Source organism: Protomyctophum parallelum (genome assembly GCF_964188405.1).
Source record: "Protomyctophum parallelum genome assembly, chromosome: 13".
NCBI classification, from domain to species: Eukaryota; Metazoa; Chordata; class Actinopteri; order Myctophiformes; family Myctophidae; genus Protomyctophum; species Protomyctophum parallelum.
The window spans coordinates 21,984,080-22,008,172 of NC_139708.1; the positions used below are offsets into that span (position 1 = coordinate 21,984,080).

The window sequence follows — 24,093 nt, forward strand, 5'->3', positions numbered from 1 at the left end:
TTATTGCAGGTACAATGTTTTGGTCTCTCAATCCTTCATCAGGCAGAAGACTCAATATGCTGTCAGATACACATAATGGAGTAGAAATGTATTGAAAAATGGTTTATATTTATTATTTATACTAAAGTAAAAGTATACCTCTTAATAGTATTGGAGGCACAGTGGGCCTAAATGTACTTGGATACTTTCCTTCAGAGAAAGAGAGAGGCAGGGCTTTTGCTACTCTGAATGATCAACTGTATCTGATCAATCATCCTCCCAGCACAGCTGTAGGGAGGATGGACAATGGGAGGAGATGCTCCACAGTCCACACCCAAGCTGTTGGTTGTTTTCTCTCCTCTCACTGTTCAGATGACTGATAAAAGGCCTAATAGCATGTCATCGTATACTGGCCCTGGGGAGAGATGAGGCTTAAAAGAATGGTTCTCATTAAGTGGCAAGACAGGTGGTCATTGGTGAAGCTTCCCTTTCAGTTAGAATATAAATTCATACAGAAGTTTTGCCTTTAGGCTAGCTAGTGGCTGGGATGAGTGGGATCTAAGTGTGTGTGTGTGTGTGTGTGTGTGTGTGTGTGTGTGTGTGTGTGTGTGTGTGTGTGTGTGTGTGTGTGTGTGTGTGTGTGTGTGTGTGTGTGTGTGTGTGTGTGTGTGTGTGTGTGTGTGTGTGTGTGTGTGTGTGTGTGTGTGTGTGTGTGTGTGTGTGTGTGTGTGTGTGTGTGTGTGTGTGTGTGTGTGTGTGTGTGTGTGTGTGTGTGTGTGTGTGTGTGTGTGTGTGTGTGTGTGTGGGGCGGGGCTGACATTTTGTTCCAGATCAAGATATCTCAAACTACTGGCTGGATCAGTAGGGTTCATCCCCGGGGAACGAACCCTACTGATTTTGGTGACCTCATGGCCTTTCACACTTGTTTCGCTGTTATGCACAGTAGTAGTTATTTAGCATTTAACGAATGAGTATAATTTCCTCCTGGAAGGACGGGTTGACTTGGACCACACATTCCAATTCAATGTATTCAACATGGAACTGTATTGTGTAAACAGGTGGTCTACTGTAGATAAAATATTAAGCCATCAAATATTAAGCCCGTGTTACGACTGTTAAGTAGGTGGGAGAAAAGAAAATCTCCCAATTTATTGCTTTAAAATAGTTAAATTACATACATAAAAGCAATTTCAGTTTTTCTGGCAAGCGATGCAGCCAACCAATTTAGGCTTTAATCCTATATTGCTCTCTCTGCCTTTATAGATGGCATCAAATGACTCGCGACTCCAGCAGCAGCCGTCACAGAAGGACGCAGCCGACCAGAACTTCGACTACATGTTCAAGCTGCTGATAATTGGCAACAGCAGTGTGGGCAAAACGTCTTTCCTTTTCCGCTACGCAGACGACTCCTTCACCTCGGCCTTCGTCAGCACGGTGGGCATTGACTTCAAGGTCAAGACGGTCTTCCGCAATGACAAGAGGATCAAGCTGCAGATTTGGGTGAGTGAGATGATACAATTTGTAGGATGGAATTTTGATAAGATCAGGTCACCACATGTCACGATAAGATCGTCCATCGCATACAAAACTGTCACGGTGAGTCAAAGGGTAGGACCCAAATGCAGAAGTATGTTCTGAGAGTGGAAAGAGTCCAGTCTTATGGGGAGCAGGGTAATTGCTGAAGTGTTCACAGGTGTGGAAGAGACATGTCACTGTTGGGCTGAAGAGGGAGTGGGAACAGGTGTGTGACAAGGACTGAGTAGGAATGGAGAGTGGGAGTGGCTGACGTGGAAATGCAGACAGGGGGAGAGTCAAACCATGACACAAAACATGGCAGACGAACAGGAAGTATGGGCCACGTGGCACTGCAGTGGAGGTAGGTTCCTGGTTTTGTTTCCTTGAGCAAGACACTGAACGTGTGTGTGTGCGCGGCCGCGCGCGCGAAAGCACTTTGAATAAAGTTGCTAATAGAAAAGTCTGACATTTATAGAAATTGGCAGATCATTTGAGAGTTTTGTCATTAAAACGGGTGTTAGCTATCAGCTATCACAGCGGTGATCAACCCTGTTCAACCCTCTTGAATCTCTTGATCAGTATTAATTGCAACACACTGTACATATTATAGGTCAATATGTACTACTGACATCAAATCACTTAATAACTAGAAAGGGGAGCTCAGTGGAGAGGCACGCTCCTCCACCCCTCCATCATTGTGTCGGTGTGGTGCAATGACAATTCTTTGGCATTGTGCATGTGTACTGTGAAAATGCACAGGTCAACGGGGGAAAGGCTATGATTAAGATCTGTATGTACAGCGCCAGTGACGAGTGGGAACACAATTGTGAGGCTACGACCTACTGTTCAAGACTTGTACGCCAAAATGTACTGTGCAAGTGTGGGCTGTTTATAACACCACCATAAGGCAGATTCGAAACATATTCACTGATTGAGTTCCGTGGACTACTGGCAGTAATACATGTGATGCTGATCAGTACAGTAGTGTCCGAGAGGAGCTGTACAGACAGTGCAGGAACACCGACACATACAGGGGCGAAAACATACTCTGGGCCGGGCTTTGACCTGATGAAGATTATTAAAACAGCAAAACTGTAGATTTGTGTAACCTTGATCTGCGATCTTCTGACATTTCTTTGGGGGGGGGGGGGGGGAGCTTTTGTGCCTTTTTTTTGTTTAATGATAGCACACAGTAAAGAAACTGGGAGAGAGAGAGATGGGGAGCGGCACGCAGCAAAGGCCATCGGGCTCAGGAGTCAGGACTCAAACCCGCGACGCATTGTCAGGCTGCAATAGAGCCTATGGACCCTATTTTAGCCAGTGCCTTATCACCCCTTCTTTGCCTTTTTTTTTTTTTACTATTTTGAAAAACTGGATTAAGAGTCCAGCTTTTTCAAATTGATTTGTCAGAATGTCCCAGTCATTCAATTGCCAAATCGATATGGAATATAGACTAAGACCAAGAAGGCTCCTCCTAGCATCAGACTTGGGAGAAAACTGATGAGATGGTAACCGACTTTCTCATGGTTTCAAAGGAGCCCTCTCTTCATCTACCATCTCCTCCGGGTCCACATTCATGCATAAAGGAGATTGATTAGCCATACCAAATGAAGGGAGGTTTCTACTCTCTGGTCTTGTAATCATGCAGACAAGTCCAAGCCGTTGTTTCTTCTCTCTCTTTAGGGTTCATCCAGCATTGATTCAAGGTTGTAATGTTAATTCAGTGAGAGATGGCCACCATGTGCACAGTATGTTCAGTACTTCAAATTACCATTTAATTCGGCAATGAGTCACTCTTTCAGTTTCATCAATGGGGATTTCAGCTTGCGTATATAAATCCTCCTTTAGCTCATAAGCTGCCTGGTGTAATAAATGTGTTGCCAAAGTTTGCCTTTTTATTTTAGTTGTAAGTTGTTAAACATCCCTGTGCCTGTGGCAATGGATATACTTGCTCAATACTTTCAGTGTAACGTACATTTGTTTTACTGACGTGGCAAATCCTAATTATGTATAAACATACTGTATGATTCATTGATCTAACATTCTGTAAGTGGCCATATTATTTAGTGTTTGGGATGAATCAACTATGGAGCCACCCACACCAAAACACACACACACACACACATTTATACTCTGGCACACGATGGTGTCGCTCGCCAACGACAATTTATCTTCAAGCTAGCGACGCATCACTTTGAGCTTTCATTTCATGCTATAAGCTGAGGAAGTGTGAATAATGCGGCAGCACAAAACAGGATGGTTGCGGAACTGTATGTGCCCATGATAATTAGGCTATCATGAGCTTTTATCTGGAGACACAATGCTGAGCTCCATGCTTAGATGTATATGGAATAGACGTCACCACAGGCTGGTTCTAGGGCTTGATGATACAAGACCCTGGTATTTCCTAAGTCCAGCGACCATAGGAAGTTCCCTATCAGTGTCTGGCGGGGACGTGTTGAGGATATGATGGCAAGTTTATTTAGAGGGTGTGGGAGCAGCAAACATGTCTTAATGTGCCCTACCTTACAGGTATGTTTATAAATGTCAAGCTGCATAGTGTTAATGATCAACTATACTGATTACTGAATGCCCAAGGGAGGTCAGCCCAAAGCCCTCACTCCTGTTGAAACACCTTTTTCTGTCTTCTGGACATTTCTCCTGGCCTTTTAGGAAATGTAATGTTGTTGATGGGGTGACGGGTCCGACTGCCAGCCTCCCTTTGTGTGTGTCAGGGAAACTGTGCTTTGGTCTGATAGCACACCGCTTCGCCCTTAAACATACAAAAGCACACCGCTGTTGTTGACACGGGAGCATGTTTCTGTAATGTTGGCAAATACAATATGGCTCACAGACACAGACACACACTGATCCCACACACATGGTTTGCGCTAGGGCAGGATCTTTAGACACGGTGTGTGTCACTGCTTTGTGTAGGCAGCTGACATGAAAGCAAGTGATGCATAAATAAATATTACGGTCCATGTGACGTCAATGACCCCGTTTAAACTCCCACTGTCATGAATATGCCGTCAGGACCTACCTTTGTTTACTTGCTTTAGCTGCCTCTTATTGCCCTGGAGACCAGTCTATTTGGTTAGAAGTTCCATTACGCTGCCAAATATTTGATCATGTCTTCTGTATAGGAGAAGGCACATGTCGTACTTGTGTGAAACAGAAATGGCTGCTGACAGGCAACCCAGCAGGTAGACAGTCGAAGAGTATTAGATTGGGGGGAATAAATTGGCTTACTTCCGGAGGAAGCACTCTTCGTGCACTCTCTTGGATGTCGGTGTGGCTTGGCTTTTACAAAGTGCAAGTGCTCTGAATCTTGTCCCTCGGAAAGGAGAGATGGATAATTTTTTGGGCTGACCACTCGAAACACTCCTGGCTATTATGGAACATTCATAAACCTCAATGGTTGGTTACCTGGACAACCCCCCCCCCCCCCCCCTCCCCTCTTTCCCCCTCCTCACTGCGAGGGCGAGAATAGTAAAGGAAACACACACTCACACACGCTGATGCAAATGGGGGCCGAGCCAGGTTACCAAGTAACCATGAGCGAGGGGCTTGGCCTGGAGAGTTGCCCTGCCAACTCTCACCCTTCACCTGCAGGCCTGTTTGCTTTGTGTGTTTGACTGTAAAAAAAAAAGTGTGTGTGTGTGTGTGTGTGTGTGTGTGTGTGTGTGTTGCTGTGTTCACATTAGCATCCATTATTCCCTTTTTGAACAGTCCTCTCTGACATCAAACACAATATCCACTTGAGATTTCCTGTGATATCCTAACCGGGTCATTGTGGTTCTGAGGCAGCACAGATATAGCCCCACCCTTATTGGCGCTGTAATACCTGTAAAACCCATTCCCTGTGTATTTATCCTCGTCTGGGTACTGATGCAAGCAGAAGATCATTCATTCAAACCTTCATTTATTCTCTAAAGACATTGAGGTTGCCCTCATTTGCAATGTCGTTAAGATGCATCACAGTACAATTTTCATTTTCACATCAATGATTACAACAAAACAGAACAAAAACGTTTCCCTATCGTGTGATACAACACACGTTTAAAAGCAGTTGCAGACACAAGTAGTTAAGTTGTGACATTAAAACAAAATGCTGTTTTCCCCAGTTCGGTGTTTACTTTGGGGACCTTCAGTGTGAGCCAGTCACTGAGCGTGTCCTATGCTATATGTTACAGATTTAATATACAATGGTAAACTAAAGTCCCATCCATTGCCCAGTGTTTGTTTTGCCTGTCGGCCAAGGAAGGCCAAGCCACTCTATCACATGGGATACAGTGATGAGTCCTATAATGGTCACAGAGCAGAATGATAAACTGTATCCAAGGGCTTGAGGACAGAAGGAGCAGCATCTCCACAGTCCAGCACAGAAAGAAAGACTGCTTCAATAACCCCTACATGCCATTGGGAAACTAGCTCTGTTCCGGTAAAAGAAAATTACAGGCAAGATTGTCTATTTAAATGTGAATTTGTCATAGGTAGCTTGTTGTTTGGTTAGACATTACCGTGGTGTACGCTGTAATAGCATATATTGGAGACGGTGGCATTTTGATATGGAAATTAGCTTGAACCTTTGGTGGGACATGTTTTTTGTAGACTCTATAGAGCAGACTTGGGCATTACACGGCCCAGGGACCAAATACGGCTCTTTGGCTGACTCTGACCGGCCTGTGAAAGGTTACTTGGAAATGAGAAAATCACACAAAGAAAGTTAGAAAGAAAGGTACTATGTTATGTTTACCCAGGGTAACTGGACTATGCTCAAGAACTTGTTTACAGCCAGGCCCTGCTCATAGAACATTTCATGGTAGGGGTTCAATGCCTTGTTCAAGGGCACTTCAGCGGTGGTCATTTTAACGTGCCGGTCCGGGGATACGAAGTACGAACTAGCACCCTTCCGTTATCAAGACCGCTCCGCAAACCGTTTGGCCGAAGTGAGGGATTCTCCTATCATCGTAGTACATCATCATACATTATCTCATTCCGGCCAATCAGAATTTGCGTCCTCACCTTCGTCTTCAATGTTTGTGACACTCAAAGCTGGCCATTCATTATCAATGGCATTCAATGTTTGTGTTAGGACAATGTTTGTGTTAGGACAATGTTTGTGTTTACACACGCCCTCAAAACTGGACATAGGAGGGCCCTCAAAAATAAAACGTACTTTCTAATTTTACCTTATGAGTTGACTAAAACGGCATTGCTTTTATTTTGAATCCTGTTAATTCAAGTATTAATTCAATCTGTTTCCTGCCGTGAACTGCGTGTGATTGACAACCTGTCAGCTTCTATTCCTTGTCACCCTTCAAAAATGTCCACTCATCGGCTCATGCCAAAAAAAGAAAGGTAGATGCCGAATGCAGAGGTTTAAAAAAATATGGACTACTAAGTATTTATTGCCAATTACTGCTTATATAGAAATAAAATGAATATGCAGAATCAGCCTTTTTTCCCACAATATTGTCCGTTTCTCATTTGGAACCTTGGGGGGAAAAAAATATTTCCCAACCCTGCTATAGAGGTTTCAGTGGGAGAGAGCACAACGACTAATTCATGATGAAGTACTTATCCTTGTAGAGGAGTCTTGGTTAATCCCATGGGGGATATTCAGTTTTTAGCTTCAACCAGCTGATGGATCCTCAGGTAGCTCCGATGAGCAACGCCGGGTCGGAAATCGGACCTGGGACCTTCGGTTTCCTGGGAAGCATTGCACATCTCTTGTGTTTGTCTACTGTATCCGTGGTAAATATGGTGCACAATCAACCATCTGTACCACAAATACATAAATTATAATTTAATTTGTGTGTACACAAAGGCCACGTTCATATTATTGAAGCCTTATCAGTAGATAAGGTGGACCAGGACCTTAGAACAGGAGGAGTTCGGGTGGCACAGGGTAAAGTTCTTAACGGTGCAACTGGCTTGGCCAGGCAGAGGCGTACGCTGCACTAGTGACTAGCAGATTGTGCCCGTCAGTGTTGAGCTATGACTATATCTTTAATCTGTGGTAAAAGTTCAAACTCAGGCCATAGTGTGGTGACTGTCGCCCTCCTGTGGCTCAAAATAGAAATGACACTGCCACCATACAGAATGAGTGTTTTGTGCTCATTTATTTGCTTCGCCACTTCCAATTTCACTTTGTTTATCCTGTGTTCTGTCTCCTGAAATTGGTATCCTGACATGAAAATGGTGTGTGTGTGTGTGTGTGTGTGTGTGTACAGGACACGGCAGGGCAGGAGCGGTACCGTACCATCACCACAGCCTACTACAGGGGAGCTATGGGCTTCCTGCTCATGTATGACATCACCAACCAGGACTCCTTCAGTGCAGTCCAAGACTGGTAGGTGAACACTGAGCATGAAGAATCAAATACAAGTGGTTGTTTTAACCACTTGAACCCCCAACCATGCCACTTAGATTAGACAGTGAAACGTCGTTTCAACGTCTATATATAGACATTTAAAAAACCTGCTAATCAAAATCTAATCTGCCTTGACCGCAAAAAAACTTTCTTTTAGCTTTAGTCTAATAACCGACTATTGCTCAGTGGGATGAGCAGACACTATTCTGGCGGGAACATTTCGGCAGAACTGGCTGATCTACAAGCTCACAACGTGTCACGTTTGCAACGCGTTGGTGAGCTTGTATACATATTTGTGTAAGATATTTCCATGTCCCCCCCCCCCCCATAATGGACTCTTCAGACTGTGCTCTCTTGACTCACTTTCTTTCTTTCTTCATGCTGCAGGGCGACACAGATTAAGACGTACTCTTGGGACAATGCTCAGGTGATCATGGTGGGCAACAAGTGTGACATGGAGGATGAGAGACTTGTGCCTACAGAGGACAGCCAGAGGCTGGCAGAAGAGCTAGGTGAGGAAGGATATGTCACTGTGAAAATTGTAATCTACTTGAAAGCTACATGAAGGGTGTCAAGTGCACTGCTTAGTCTTCTTGAATGCAGTAATTGGTTTATGTACAGTGTTAGTTTCCAATATATATATATATACTGGGGATAAATATTTGTAATAATTTCGTACAAGGTCATTGTACCATGACCATGTACACGGTACAGTACATTTCATTTCATCCTTCTTTCTACAATCGCCCTCAGGTTTTCAATTCTTCGAGGCCAGTGCCAAGGACAACATCAACGTGAAGCAGGTGTTTGAAAGCTTAGTAGACGTCATCTGTGAGAAGATGAACGATACCATGGATGGAGATGGAAACAACCTCATGTCAAACCACAGGGGCCAAGGCCTACACGAGTTACCTCCAGAAAACCAGGGTGGCTGTTCATGTTAAACCCTAGTACCCTACCCTATCTTTCCAATTGCCCCCCCCCCAACACATACACACACACACACACACACACACACACACAGGCCAGCCCTTTTATTGTGCCTCAAACATGAATGAGTCAGCAGACCTCTCTCTGGACATTGATCCTGGAAAGTCATCAGCTGTTTCTATTTTATCCCCAATTTAGTGGGTACTGTGTACTTTAGTCAACTGTCAACCACCACTGTTCTGGAGAGTGTGTAGACGACCACATCTCCTCTGATGAACCCCAGCAGTTTATTTTCACCTGACAGTGAGGAGTTTCACCAGGAGAGAGTAACGTGCAGAGGTTCACGCCATCTCTCCCAGATCCCCCAAACAGGCACGTGGCACCGGTAGGAGTTGCTTGTGCAGCGCCAAGGACTGAACACCAACAATGGTGTTCGTTGGAGTGCAGGGCCATGCTGGTGGCACCGTAGGATCTGTCTCCATCTCTCTCTTGTCTCTTGTTTCTCTAAATGGTAAATGGTGCATTTATATAGCGCCTTTATCCAAGGCGCTTTACATGGCGGAAGCCATGCAAGGTACCAACCAGCACATCGGGAGCAATTTGGGGTTCAGTGTCTTGCTCAAGGACACTTCGACATGTAGACAGGAGGAGCCGGGATTCGAACCACTGACCCATGGATCATTGGACGACCTGCTCTACCTCCTGAGCCACAGTCTCTCGCTCCTTCCTTCTCTCATGTGAACGCACAAACATGCACTCACAAGTTCACAAGTAACAACACCTCTGTCAGATGTTGCACACTGTAGCCTTGACACAACCCCCTACCCACAATTTGACTCCCTTACCTCCTAAGTCAGTTGCCTTGACCACATGACACCTGTTCAGCCCTATCTGTTGCATTTTAAACTATTTATTGTTAGAAACCTTTCCAGGCTTTACTTTTGAAGAAAAATTTGTTTTTGTTTAGTTAGAAGCTAGAGATGCCAAATGTTGTACTGTAGTTGCAATGATTATAATTATACATATACTGTATGCTTTGTCTGTACACTGGAAAACTTTAGAATTCATAGTGTAACTGCCTGGTCTTCTTGGTTTGGGCCGTGGATTCCTAAATGGACTTTCTGCCTTCCATTTTTGTAGTATAATAAGATTTTATAAATGGTGAATGGAATTAGAGTTCCTGTCAGAATTCATTCATATTTCCAACTGAAAGTTCCTTAAACATAATCGGCACAACAAGAGCTAAATTCAGCAATCAGCGTTTCACTGAATGTATCTTTCTTGGTTCCAAATATTTTTAGAATGTAGTGCTGCCTTTGCCCACTGTATTATTTTCCCATTATTAGATTTTAGTGTGTTCAATATCTATAATTGTATACTGTAGGTTCTAAATCATTTATAGGATAATCCGTACTGTGTACAAACCATACTCACCCACTCCCTCAAATGTCATTGTAGTAGTAGCTCTTACGGCCCTCTGTTTCTCAAAGTCAGATGAAAGTAGTACATGGGGAACAAAAGAAGACATTGGGCTGGTGTCCCTAATGCCTAAATTACTGTATACTTTGCCATAGGATGGTGTCCCATGCCGAAAATGGCAAGCTCGCTACCCGTGGAGAGCTTGTGGATCAGGTTTACTTTTGTCACAGGACATCGCTGTATAATCAGGCATAACGATGCGAGGACAATATTGTACTAGACTTCATTTGTTTTGTGAATAATAATTTAGTCCCCAGACTGTTGGCTCACACATTTTTCAAATCCTTCCACCTAAGTCTACTTTGGAAATGCTGACGAATACAAAGAGATGAAATGGGATGTCCTGCTTCCCCGACACTTCCATTTCACCTTTGCAGTCCCGTAAATAAGTGGTAGCGTAAATCAAAGTAGTCGAAGGCTAAGCCCCTCCGGCTTGCTGCGTAGCAGAAATGGAGATTCAATATGATTTTAAAGTTATTTTAGAATCTATGTTCGTGAACAGACATGACAAACGTGATGGCTTCCTGCAGCAAATTTCACAAGTTGTCTGGCTTCAAGTTCAGACTAGAGTAGAGACTTCATGAAATTTGTCCTCTGCATTTATCCATCCCAACTGGATTGTTTTCAGTTAAACCTTTGTGACACTGATACAGGTCACTTGACCTGGCGAGAGCCATGTTCATTGTTTGTCCTTGTACCAAACTCTCCACAATGCTGCTTCCTTCACAATGCACACAACAAACAATGCTGTACCTACTACAGCCTGGCTAAATGGTATAATTGAGCATTTACAACTGGGTCATTTATAAATGTTATAAAGTGCCCATTGTAGTCTGCCAATATCTTGATATACTCGGAAAGGCAGAAAGGGAAGAATGCTTGTGTCTGAGAAATATCAATGTAAACTACAGAACTGCAGTGCCATTAATTTGAGCAACAAATTGCTCTGATGTAAAAATGTCATTGGATATGTTTCAATGCCTGTGTTACTTTTTATCATAATACTGTAAAAATGTTTTGTTATACTGCTGGGATTAAGACAATGCTTTTCACTGTCTGTAACTTGGCTAATTAATCAATGTTAATTGTAGAAGACACTGCACAGTAAAATCCTCTTAATCCTGATTTCAGTTAAGAAGTTCTGTTGGTAACTACAAACTAACATCCTCAGTAAGAATGTATGTACTCTGAGTGTACAAATCTCAGAGCTAAATGAAACACTGAGTATTTGTCGATTTGACCGTGTAGAAAAGTTGTCAGTAGAGATGCTGTTATGAAGATGCGTGAATAATATCCCCACTTCTCTCTTCTCGTATACAGTGCCATTTCACGTTGCTACTACTGTACTGACTGTCAGTAGGCTACCAAGTCCCGACTGTCAGTTTGGGTTGTCATGTGGCCTTTGAGAGCCATAATGGCAGCCGAACGTTGCCATCCCCAACGTCCCTTCTGCAGAACCTTGGGGCTGGGTCAAACCTGCCAAATACCGGTCACCCTCCAGTGGCCAAGGCCACTTATCTCTCCTGCCTGAGTGTTCTGCTGACCACTGATATTCTGTTTCAAGTAGAAGATGGAGATATGATCATGTTATCTGCACTGGCCATCACTCCACAATGAGCCACACAGGGGGTTTGTTCTGTTGTCTTGAAGGACAGATTTTACCATATGAAGGAGCAATGGTGGGCTAGTAACACACAGTCTCTGTATTACTGCATGTAGTTGTAGATGCAACAACATTGCTGATATACTGTACCCAATTGGGAAGAGCTGAAGATTACTGACTCACTCACTATACCAAAACAACTCAGCATATCACAACTGGGAATGTTAATCAAGAGACGCATGTTATCATTTGTGATTTTGATCTGTCTGGTTGTGGTTGCATTCAAGATTAGTGCCGTTGCTACCAAAAGAGGGTGTAATCTGCTTGTTTTTATGTCATACAGGTGTTTATTTTCTGTTTTAGGCATTGACATTGTTAGAAAGTTAATATATAATTATATTATAAATTGAATATGTTGAAATATGTTTATGAAAATAAAATACAATCATTATAAAAGGGAAATTAAAGAGACTATACCTATTTATTGCAATCCCATTGGAGATATTGCAAAACTTGCCACTCACACAGTGCCTGGTTATTTGACATGCTGATATGATGTATGGCCTAGCTTGCATCCTTCCTTCCTCACAACTTTACCATTATGCCAGACCTTTTGTTATGATATTATCGGAGAAACCACACTGCCATTGTCCACCGCGACTATTTCCTGCAGCCCCTCTTTTCCTGCTGTTAGGCCTACGCCTACCTACAGCAACAGCACCTAAAACTACAAGTCAGTTGGCCTGAATTTCAAAATGATGGCCCCGGCCCGGCGGCCCCCATGCAATCTAAAACGAAACTTTCACCAAGCAGCTCATCTTTTTCAATCTCACCAGTGTTTCATCAATCATCAGCATTATGTGGTTTTAATGAGAATTCAGACGTGTCCTTCAAGAGATATGATGATGAAGCATTGGACTTTAATTCAAACAGTGAATTAAGTCTATGGCTCTAATGCGTATTTGGGGATGGGTCTCAACGCCCCCTTGCTTATCACGGACAGGCTATAAGTGACAGCTGTGCCTGCAGGCTGCAGCACAGATAAAACGGCTCCAGCTACAACATTATGGCTGCTGTTTGTAGATAAGAAACCGTTTGAGTATTTAGTTGAGGTGTACGAGTGCGCCTGTACCTTAGCTGTGCTGTCTATGCGGGCTCGGTTAGGCCTACATGCTTGACTTTTGGGTTAATGTAACAGTTAACAATAATACTGAAGTAATATATATAATAGATAGTGTTTGCTCATTTATTTGTTGATTTGTTTTGATTTTCGCGCATGAAAGCATGTTTGAGTTTGGGCTACAGCCTAGTGAGCCTACATGTCCATGACATGCGCATTACGCACGCTTCAACATCAATGAGTGCGTGCGTAAATTCCCTCCCACAAACAAGAGCTGTAGTAAATGTAACACTAAACTTGCTCCACCTCTGCTCTGCTTCCATGCTGGTTTGTGTCAAAGTAAACAGTTTGGCTTCCCCACCTTATCTCCATTGGTACACGCGCGAAAAAAAGTACCCATCCATGGTATCTGCAAAACAAGCCGTAAACGAGAAAACAGACGCTCGGGGCAGGTTGCACGCTAGTGATGCAGAGGTGGACAGACTGAGGAAGGACTTTATTCACAATCACAGAGGGAAAAAAGCCATAAATCACCACGGAGAGCCTAGGAAGTAAAAATGTGTTATGAACATCTGAGTCGATTGTTGGTTTTCTGCGTGATATTATATGCAGAAACGGCTTCCACGGACCAGACAGCACATTTTGAAAAGAAAGGTAGGAGAATTCAACAAATAGGCTATTTAAATATTAATAATAAATAAACACGGTCATAAACCCACAGTGTTTGGTTAACAGTGTTAATGACCTTGACCAGCTGACAGCTGTCCTGCAACAATTAATCATTTTGGATACTGAGGGCCCGTCTTGCTCGCCATGCACCTTACCTTACCCATTAGCCTACCCCTAAAACCAATATGCAATATAAGTTAAAATAGCTGATAAGCTCACAATGTGTCGATGAAGATCGTCTATTGAGCTATTTTAAAATGTATTTCAAAATAGTAAAACATTGCTAATACTTTAGGGATAAGGGGTAAGGGCCCTCATGTTTTTCCCCTTATTTTCTTCTGATAATCAAATTAGAAGTCAAATCTAACTTTAGCCTGTATGGTCTACCCCCCACCCAGTGTCCCTACTACTGACTGAGGAGCCAGCGAGCCTTAGGTGCTTTTCTGAGACTTTAGGGGACCTCACCTGCTTCTGGGAGGAGGACGAGGAGAGGGCTGGATCTGCTGACCAGTACACCTTCACATACACCTACAAGTGAGTCACATGCTGGAAACCTGGTTGAATATCACACATGGGGTTTAATGATCATCAAAACCTGGTGGACCGTGAACCCCATGGATTAAACGTGATACATCAACATAATTTGATCGTGGTGACAATTCCCCAGGGGCATCGTTGAAAGTATGTAGTAGGCGCAGCGAAATCTGCGGTGAGAGTCAGTGTAACAGCACAGTCCATTTGGTGCAGTGATGGAAGAAGCACTCACATTTTTTTATTTAACTAAAAGTATCAATACCCTATTGCCGAAATAGTCTGTTACAAGTAGCCTACATGTTTGGTATTCAAAATTGACTTGAGAAAAGTTTAAAAAAAAAGTATTGGCATCAAAATGTGCTTATACCAAAAGTAAAAGTACTCATTATGCAAAAGGTCCCATTTCACACAATTTCAAATGTCCTGTAGGCGAGAGAACAGCATCAGGTGTCCCGTGAAGACCTTCCCTGCTGTCGGTGCCAAGAGGCTCTTTATGTGTCAACTGAACAAGACAAATATCTTTGTCCCTATGGATGTCCAAGTGCATAAGGACGGAGTCCAGATCCACAACCGCAGTATCTTGATCGAGCTCGTCAGTAAGTCTTCCATATTTTCTGTGTACGCTTGTTTCAGTAAAGACACACATACTTAACAACAATGTTATTTCTCAAATTAATTCTTGGGTCCAATCTTTACACTCTCACTGTTAAAGTCAACTTCAAGGTCAAGTTTGTCCCAAATTGGGCTATTCGTGTTACAGCATGGTAAAAAAGCTTTAAAAACACAGTACACATACAAAAACAGGGACAGATAAATGCATACATGTTTACTTACTTGTTTACAATGTAGCATGCAGCACATGCTTCTCCTAAAAGTCAGTATAGACCTATACATTTACAATTTACAATTTAGGCATTTAGCAGACGCTCTTAATCCAGAGTGACTTACAATAATCAAGAACAAAAGCATGGGAATACATCACAAAAGCATTTATCATAAAACATGCGTAAGCTAAGAAAGTAACAGTGGAATATCTATATTATGAGACTATACATATAAACTATATATATACTACTATGCTATACATATGTACTATGGCGTGCTATGACTATATACAATGCAATTATAGTGCCGTCTACATAACATGCTATAAGTCTGTATCAGATGCTATCTAAGTCTAAGTCTGTATCAGATGCTATCTAAGTCTACAGAAATGCTATCTAAGGGGGTAGGGTAAGTGCTATGGGCCATGATGGAGTCTAAAAAGGTGGGTTTTCAGACTACGGCGGAAGATTGGGAGTGATGCTGCAGTTCTGACTGCAATGGGAAGTGCATTCCACAGTTTTGGAGCCAGAAGGGAGAAGAGTTTGGGACGTGTGGAGCGTTGTCCCGGCGTTTTTAGTGAGGGTACTTCCAGCTTCCCTGCGTTGGCTGATCTGAGTGCGCGGGAGGGTTTGTAGGGTTCAATCATACTTGCAAGATATGGGGGAGCCATACCTTTACCTATACATTGCTTACATTTGTCCAGATTAAATCTATTGGAGCAGTATACATTGTCAGGATTGTCAGCATACTTTCCCTCCAAATCCAATCCAACCCTCCCCCCAATCTGTCTGCATGCCAGTTCTGCCAGACCCTCCTGCTGATGTGACGGTGAGCACCACAGACCAGCAGGGCCAGTTGAGGGTGCGCTGGGTGCCTCCTACTGTCAAATTCATGGAAAACCTCATGGTGTTTGAGATCAGCTACGCCACAGTGGAGAGCCACGTGGGACAGGTATGTGACATTACTAACACTATTATAATGCAGTGTTTCCCCAAACACAGGGTCAGCGCCCATTTTTGGGTCGTGGTCGTAAGTAAATAACTATATTTTATTGCGTTTCCTATATTCACAAATTATATAGAAAAATGTCAAAAACAATTCCATAATAAATACCGTAATAACTTATGCCATATTTAAAACAGAGAAAATAGCAGGTGTACTAGCTCATAATGCGTCACGTTGAGAGCTTGTGAATAGTGATATGTTTTTACGCTATTGGGTTTGGGTACCGTGGGTTACAACAAATAAAGTATCTGTTTGGTCTCAGCTGAAAACCTTTGGATTTGGGAACCTCTGTTAAATTATACAGGTATGACATAACACTGTAATTATAATTTACCAGATAACCTCATACTAGTGGTAATTATTCAAGACAAGCTTAAGCCCAACTCAAGGGCCTCCCACACCGTCTGCGAACACCGTGCGTCAAAACAGCCGCCTCCGTTATTTTCAATGAACCTATCCCACACCGGCGTTGTCAGACGCTCACTGGTGTTGCTGTGCGGCTGTGACACTGTGCCGCGTCGCTGCACACCCGCTTCACAGACGGTGTGTGTTGGGCTTTACACAGTAGGCCTATACTTCCTGGGCACTATAGCTCTGATCCATGTACTGTTTAATGTTGGTTACTTTACTTGTTATGTTTATGATCAGGGAGTTGAAGATCATTCTACATCTCATCCTAATCCCTTCAGGTGGAGGAGGTGGACGGACCAGAGCTGGTCCTGAGAGATCTGGAGCCAGGTACCCAATACAAGGTGCGGGTCCGTGTCAAGCCGGGGGACGGGATTAGCTATGACGGCTACTGGAGTGCTTGGACCGATCCCATCTTTATGGACACTCTGCCAGCAGGTGTGTTTCTATATAGCCTACACAAAGTAATATGAAGATGCATCACCACACAAGCCAAGCATCAGATCACTATACAACTAGAATGGGGGGAGGGGTGATTGGCTATTCCAAGCCTTGACATGTACTGTGATGCCGTGTAATTTGTGGAAATTTAATAAAATACTAATACTACTAGTATTGGCTATTGTGTTCATGATATTATGACGTTTTTGGCAGTCATTGTCACATGATGCAAAAGAGCATTTCTACCTACAACTACTGGTGAAAGAATACATACAATAATAATTAAAAACAAATCTTCAACAAACATTTTAGCATTAAATAAAGGTAAATAGTAACAATAAAATATAAAGAAACACAACATACACCACATTAATCCTTAGGGGAGATCTTCTTTTCCTTGTTGCTTTTCATCTCATTCTTGGCCATTTTGTCTCCTCCAGATCTGGACCCACTCATCATATCTCTGATTTGTATCATCTCTCTTTTCTTCATAATGCTGTCAGTCATGACACTCCTGTCCCAACGCAGGTCAGTCAGCCATTCATGCACACAAAATAAGTACAGCCTTCCACTATATTTACTGGTGGTGACAAATCTCCATCATCGATTACAGCAGTAGTACTGTATAATAACAAACGTGTAACTGCTTTTATGTTATTGCATATCCAGGTTTCTCATAAAGAAGATTTGGCCTGTCATTCCAAATCCTGAGAGCAAGTTCCAAGGCCTATTTTCAGTTTATGGTGGTGACTTTCAGGTACAAATAGCTACTATTAAAATTCCATAATTGTTGTGGTTGATACGCAACCTAGCCAGTTATCTTTTGCTGATAATATGGTTTCGTAATACTTTATATACATTTTGTATGTATCTTATATTTAGTATGCAAGTTTATAGAATACTTGAGCTAGGTTGTTTGAGACTAGATAGATAGTTCAGAGGGCTGAACTTTGACCCTGTGGATACAGAGGAGACGTCTCTGAAGAAACAATCAATCTCCAAGTGACCAAAACAAGTTGTCAAGAGAGTGAATAACAACTTTGACAATGTCCAGACATGGTCAGCCATTTTAGCAAGAGAGTCGTATGTATGTTACATATAGTTCAGCTATAGGGCTATATCTTGCGCCACCCCTTAACCCTTATCCCTAAACTTATTTGCCAATTTTTACTATTTAAAAAAACCTTTTAAAATAGTTCAAATAGCTGATCTACAAGCTCACAACGTGTAGATGCTAGTTGAACTATTTTAAAATGATTTTCAAAATAGTAAAAAATGGCAAATAATAAAGGGATAAGGGTGGCGCAAGATGGAGCCCTATTTATAATCTATATAGTATAAAGGGTATGTGCGTGACATCATCATTATACCCGGAAGTTATGCAGGAACGCCTACTAAGTGGCAAAAAACTATAGGCTACTTTCTGGCCTTGACAGCCCATACTGTACATCCATACAGAAAAGTCCTGTCTGATTGCATTAAATGACGTTAAACAACGTTCAACTCACTTTTCCATTCGATTTGCCACTCACGACACTATGCATGCACATACCCATATAGTAGTCTAGCTCACCTCTCACCATCTTGTCAGACTATTCTCATAGTGTTAATGTTGTATTAGGCTGTACGAACATTAATGCACTAACATTCACATATTGTTTTCCAATAGGAGTGGTTGGGCCAAACCAACGGAGGCATTTGGCTGAGCCCAGCTTTATTCTATTCTGAGGAGCGTGCATCTACACTGGAGGTCCTCTCAGAGCTCAGTCTGGGCCCTCCACTGGTCTCCCCACCTCTGCCACCCAAGGCCACTCGGCCCATGGCCAATGAAAGAGAAGAGGGGGAGCAGAAGGATGAGGAGAAGACGCTCATGAGAGTGGATTCAGCATCGATGGAGAGATGGAAAGAAACTTCCCATGACCATTGGCTGATGGACCAGTTGAGGGTCCTCCACCATCAACCTGCCCCATGCTCCCAGTCCTCGCTAATGGAGTCCCAAGACGCCTATGTCACCCTTAATGGCCACAACCGCAGGGACGAACCTCTGGATGACATCTTAGAGGAGACGCTGCCCCTGGAAGTTCTCTTTGCTTCCGGGACAAAGTCATCGGAGTCCCAATCCGACCTGGGTTCCTTACAGCAGAGCTCTGGCTCTGGGCGTCTCTCATCCCAGTCTAGTTTTGAGTATCCAAACCACAACTGGTCACCCAAAGGCCCTGGATACACCTATATGGCAGTGGCCGACTCTGGGGTGTCCATGGACTACAGCCCCATGAGTTCCAGCCGGATAGATGACATTGGGAAACTGTCAGTTTATGCTCATGAGTATAAGAATGAGATTCCTGTTCCCAGAAAACCCTTACTGACAAGTCAGCACCCACTCCGCTATGGCTGTTGATTAAGAGCTAAGCCCAATAACAGCCTACAAACTGACTGAGGCTTGGATATCTGACGAAAAAGACAGATAAAGGGTATTTACATATTTGACCAAACTGGCCACTCTGCAATTTACCCTCCAAGCAAGAGGGAAACATCAAGGATTTACAGTAGACTCTGTAGTCAGATGCAGTCTGACACCTCACTGTAAGCAGAGACAACCCAGGAAAATGCAGCAAGAAGAGTCAAATGTGGATACAATAGAATAGAGTATAAATAAGCTCTCATCTGTACAGGACTATCGTTAAATGTAAATGGCAGCTGTAGTTGACACATACAACAAAGATGTGACAACAATTCACATGTTTATATACATTGGTAATTTTGTACATAGTACATACGTTTTTTTATATCTTCACTGAAATACAAGTTAACACAATAGTGAGAGCCATCAGCATTTAGACAGTTTCTCCTTTTCATTGTTTTTAATGGAGACTACTTGTCTTTTAATTTAATATTCACTGTCATTTGTATTCTATGGTCCAAATGCTGATGAAACGCATTGTATTTGTAAATATGTGTGATTGTTTTGTTTTATCTGTCTATCCTGTTACTATTGTTTCAAAGAATGCATTATGCAAGAATACAATGCTACGTCAACATTCAGCAATTAGGTAAGTCTCATTCATAGAACCTTAATTGTGCCAGTTTGTGGGAGGGAATCCTACCTAATTACACTATAATAAATTGCTGTACAAATCAGCACAAGCTATTTGACGTAGCTAGTTTAAAACTAGTTTTGCTAAAATGCTTTAAATGGCTGATTCCAATTCTTTGCCGAATACGGTAAGGGTATTCTGATGAGGTAACTATTTCCATGGACATGCACTCAACTATGAAGGTATCCATTTCAAATTCTTAAAGTTATTGAGTTATTTTTCAACGCTTAGTTTGAAATAGGATATTTCTCTCAATTATTTTCCCGTTGAGAGAATCACATTTGAATATACTATTTTCTTGTTATTGTTTTAACTTGCTTAACTTTATTCTTTTACTGTGATTACGTGGAATAGTAAAACTGAGTACCGGCATATCACTTGTGACTTCAGGCAACAAAGACCTGTGATGTTTACTCACCAATATTATTTTTCACATATATATATATTTTTTAATGAAAATGCAACTTTAAACTCATTAAATGATGTACAATCTTCAGCATGTGCGTCCTCTTTAGTTGAAACCAAGGACACAAGAGTTGACACTGGCAGTTAAACAGTCATATGAGTTGAATGGGTGAATCACAGGTCACCTTCTACTGAATGTAAGATAAGGAAGCATGGCTTCACAAAAGATTACATTATCTCACACATCATAGTGCCAGGGCAGTCATGTAGGTTCAAACATAAACAAAGCCCTGATTTATATGTTGTTGCACAGCTGTGGCGCTCACTGAAAATATCCAAATAAAAAGCTTGTAGAACAGCTATTTTCACTTTCAGATAGCAGAACTCTTATACAAATAAGTATATGTATTATGTATGCTTATTTGTAAGCAATAGGAAGGAACTGGTTATTTGAATGAACAGGAACATTTGATGATCATAAATCATTACGTTCATAAAAGCACGTTGTGTTTCTCAGATCAATATGCAAAAACATAACATTTCAACTTTTTGTAATGTGGACATCAAGGCAAGAATCAAGAAGAAAAAACATCTGCACACTTGTTTTTAAGCTCCAAAAATGTACTTTATTTAAATTGCAGCAACGTTTTAACCTCTCGGGTCTTCATCAGGCAAAAAGTTTAGCTTTTTGCCAGACCTTAAAAACAAGTTTGCTGATATTTTTTCTTCTCCTTAAAGTCTGTGATTTGCACACTTTCAAACCGAGGTAAACTCCATTAAGCCATCATGACAAACAGCCAACCGCCACTCCAGTGCTATGCCTGGTTCCTTGCTCTTGCTTCCCTCAGTACAGGGGGCCTCTGTGATACCTGTCCCAGAGAGGTACACATGCCACACCTCCTGTAGACCAGCTGCCGTGGCTCCATAGCTCTCATCTCTGTCCAAAGTACACCGAACCTGGAAGTAGCGATCAAGCACAGAGAGGACGGGATCTGGTGCCGACAGATCCCCGCTTCTTTGTCCGACCTCCAACTGTGGCTCAAACGAGGCGATGACCCGGCAGGGAGCCAAGCTTGTGTCCCGCTGCTCCAGGACTCGTGTGAGAAATGCAGCCGTGTCATGCAGCAACGCAGAGACGTGTGCAGCACAGGACTGCTCCGCCTGCTGAAGTTCACTGTGGCTACAGCCTCCTGCGCCGCGGAGGTAGCCCTCCAGCCGGTCAACTATTATCAGAGATGGAGGAGCCGATTCGTGAAGGCAGGCCACCTGCTGGAGGAGCTCTGTCACAGTCCTGGGATAGCAAAACTTGATTTTCTGAAAAATAAAGAGTAGAGAGAGCTTTCTAAGTCAGTCAAAAACAAGTTGCATTAGAAGATTGCTTGGTTCAAATGCACAGTACACCAAGTCAGGTTACAGTTCAGATGAATTACCTTTTCAGACCTGTGTGACCATAACTTAGTTTATCAGGGTAACTCTTCTATTCAGTCTTGAGTTTGTAATACACACACTGTACACTGTCTGTACAATATTTTCACCTACAGCTCATTTCTTCGACCTTTCAGCAAAACATGGTCCCAAATTATCTGTATTGTGCACAAGAGACAGATATGTAAACTGGGGGGGAGAAGATCTCTCTTCTTATCTCCAGAGAAGAGAGGAGAGGGAGCACCATAGATAAGACCCGACCCTGCCCAAAACACAATCCTTTACTAGCTTCACTTTGGTGGTCATCAGATACAGTCATACAGATACATGTTGAGTGGGCACTGTGCAGCTATGTGCAGCTAATAATTGGCAATTTCCAGTGTTGGGGAGTATTAAGCTACATGTAGCTGAGCTACGTAGCTGAGCTACATTTTGCTGTAGCTTGTGGTATTTTAGCTACATTCATATTTGTGTACCTCGTCAAGTAGCTCAGCTACCTTTTGGGTCATTTTTTGTAGCTTAGCTACTCAAGTTACAAGCTACAATTTTGGGCAATAACATGAAAGAAATATATTAATTTTGACCATTGGTTGCTGTGTTAATTCTTGTACTAGAACCCCCTTTGAAAAATCAAGGACTGTTCCTTTTTCTGATTGCTTTGAGGGCATATCAGCACTTGACAGCTGCCGCTAATTGGCCTCTGATTGGCCCTGGTATCACAGGGTGGGAGGGGTCTCCCAGGGGGGAGCAGGGGTTTCCTAGAGGGGAGGAGGGGTCTCCCAGAGGGGAGCAGGGGGAGGAGGGGTCTCCCAGAGGGGAGCAGGGTGGGGGGGGTCTCCCAGAGGGGAGCAGGGGGAGGAGGGGTCTCCCAGAGGGGAGCAGGGTGGGGGGGTCTCCCAGAGGGGAGCAGGGTGGGGGGGTCTCCCAGAGGGGAGCAGGGTGAGGAGGGGTCTCCCAGAGGGGAGCAGGGGGAGGAGGGGTCTCCCAGAGGGGAGCAGGGTGGGGGGGTCTCCCAGAGGGGAGCAGGGTGAGGAGGGGTCTTCCAGAGGGGAGCAGGGTGGGGGGGTCTCCCAGAGGGGAGCAGGATGAGGAGGGGTCTCCCAGAGGGGAGCAGGGTGGGGGGGTCTCCCAGAGGGGAGCAGGGGGAGGAGGGGTCTCCCAGAGGGGAGCAGGGTGGGAGGGGAATCCCAGAGGGGAGCAGGGGTCTCCCCGAGGGGAGCAGGGTGGGAGGGGTCTCCCAGAGGGGAGGAGGGGTCACCCAGAGGGGAGGGGTCTCCCAGAGGGGAGGAGGGGTCTCCCGCATGTACATTCTCAATTTAACACTGAAAAATAAAAAGTAGCTGAGCTACTTTGAGCTACTTTTTCCATGTAGCTGTAGCTTTACAAGCTACATCTCTCCAGGGGTAGCTATGTAGCTTGATCAAGCTACTGCCATGGTGAGCTACTTGTAGCTTTACAAGCTACGCTTTCAAAGTAACTTGCCCAACACTGGCAATTTCCCCCCCAAAATGTAAAAACAAAACAAACAAAAAAACAATGTATGCTTTGTTAAATAACGTATACACTATACAAATGTAGTTGCTTCTGCCCAAAATGATTTTGTCGCAAGTGTAGAAAAAAGAAAATGTGTAGAAAAAGGCTTAAATTACTAATAGTGCGTATTACCCCCCCCCCCCCCCCCCCCCCCCCCCCCCCGTGTTACCTTCAAACTGTCTGGGCTCAGTTTGGACGTGCAGTTCTGAAGAGGGGGTGGTAGGCTTTGAATCTGAGTCTGTGTGAAGAATAATACTTTGATCCCCAGTTCCGAGGCAGCTGTCACGGCCGCCAGTAGCAGCAGAGACCGAGTGATGCTGCGATCCCCGACCATCAGACTACTGGAGGTAGCCGCAGATGGGCAAATTACTTGGAAATCCTTCGTGGTATTAAGACCCGTTTGTGCAATAAAAGTCTTGAACACAACAGTCAGTATATCTGCCATGGTGACAGTTGTACAATCAATCCCTGTACCTCACCTTAATAACCTTAAAGTGATTTACAGTCTACTAGTCCACTAGTGTTGATTTCGGAGCCTTTGTTTACATGGTTCACGTGTGTGTCCATGCTGCCGACGGGTCCGTGTGGAACAAACGTTATTACATTTGTGTTCCGTCACAGAGTTTTTTTTTTTTTAAAGTGCACACTGAATATTACCGTACACTCGTTGTTGTTCCCCTGGCTGGCACCCACACCACACGCGTGTGATTGTATTTTTGTATTTCGCACCAATGATACACGCATGTTT

At 43.3% G+C, this 24,093-nt stretch overlaps 3 protein-coding genes across 3 annotated transcripts; 2 read left to right on the top strand and 1 right to left on the bottom strand.

Annotated features, from left to right (window-relative positions):
• On the top strand, positions 1-9,346 carry rab3db (RAB3D, member RAS oncogene family, b). The gene is made up of 5 exons (XM_083779991.1): positions 1-9; positions 1,243-1,479; positions 7,734-7,852; positions 8,261-8,385; positions 8,627-9,346. The coding sequence occupies exons 2-5, from the start codon at positions 1,243-1,245 to the stop codon at positions 8,815-8,817; spliced, it is 672 nt and encodes a 223-aa protein (XP_083636117.1). The 5' UTR covers positions 1-9; the 3' UTR covers positions 8,818-9,346.
• Positions 9,347-13,357: 4,011 nt separating this feature from the next.
• epor (erythropoietin receptor) lies at positions 13,358-20,354 on the top strand. The gene is made up of 8 exons (XM_083779944.1): positions 13,358-13,659; positions 14,073-14,208; positions 14,638-14,804; positions 15,833-15,984; positions 16,728-16,884; positions 17,328-17,415; positions 17,557-17,644; positions 18,557-20,354. The coding sequence occupies exons 1-8, from the start codon at positions 13,563-13,565 to the stop codon at positions 19,283-19,285; spliced, it is 1,614 nt and encodes a 537-aa protein (XP_083636070.1). The 5' UTR covers positions 13,358-13,562; the 3' UTR covers positions 19,286-20,354.
• A 90-nt stretch (positions 20,355-20,444) lies between these two features.
• swsap1 (SWIM-type zinc finger 7 associated protein 1) lies at positions 20,445-24,027 on the bottom strand. Its single transcript, XM_083779945.1, has 2 exons — positions 23,515-24,027; positions 20,445-21,701 (listed from the first exon to the last, which is right to left on the bottom strand). The coding sequence occupies exons 1-2, from the start codon at positions 23,788-23,790 to the stop codon at positions 21,144-21,146; spliced, it is 834 nt and encodes a 277-aa protein (XP_083636071.1). The 5' UTR covers positions 23,791-24,027; the 3' UTR covers positions 20,445-21,143.
• Between the last annotated feature and the right edge of the window lie 66 nt (positions 24,028-24,093).

Excerpts from the sequence above, each read along its gene's own strand:
- rab3db (XM_083779991.1), top strand. The coding sequence starts at position 1,243 with ATGGCATCAAATGACTCGCGACTCCAGCAGCAGCCGTCACAGAAGGAC. Across the intron at positions 1,480-7,733 it reads GGATCAAGCTGCAGATTTGG|GACACGGCAGGGCAGGAGCG; the intron begins GTGAGTGAGATG and ends GTGTGTGTACAG. Across the intron at positions 7,853-8,260 it reads TTCAGTGCAGTCCAAGACTG|GGCGACACAGATTAAGACGT; the intron begins GTAGGTGAACAC and ends TTCATGCTGCAG.
- epor (XM_083779944.1), top strand. The coding sequence starts at position 13,563 with ATGTGTTATGAACATCTGAGTCGATTGTTGGTTTTCTGCGTGATATTA. Across the intron at positions 17,416-17,556 it reads ACACTCCTGTCCCAACGCAG|GTTTCTCATAAAGAAGATTT; the intron begins GTCAGTCAGCCA and ends TTGCATATCCAG. Across the intron at positions 17,645-18,556 it reads TTTATGGTGGTGACTTTCAG|GAGTGGTTGGGCCAAACCAA; the intron begins GTACAAATAGCT and ends GTTTTCCAATAG.
- swsap1 (XM_083779945.1), bottom strand. The coding sequence starts at position 23,790 with ATGGCAGATATACTGACTGTTGTGTTCAAGACTTTTATTGCACAAACG. Across the intron at positions 21,702-23,514 it reads TGAGCCCAGACAGTTTGAAG|AAAATCAAGTTTTGCTATCC; the intron begins GTAACACGGGGG and ends TTTATTTTTCAG.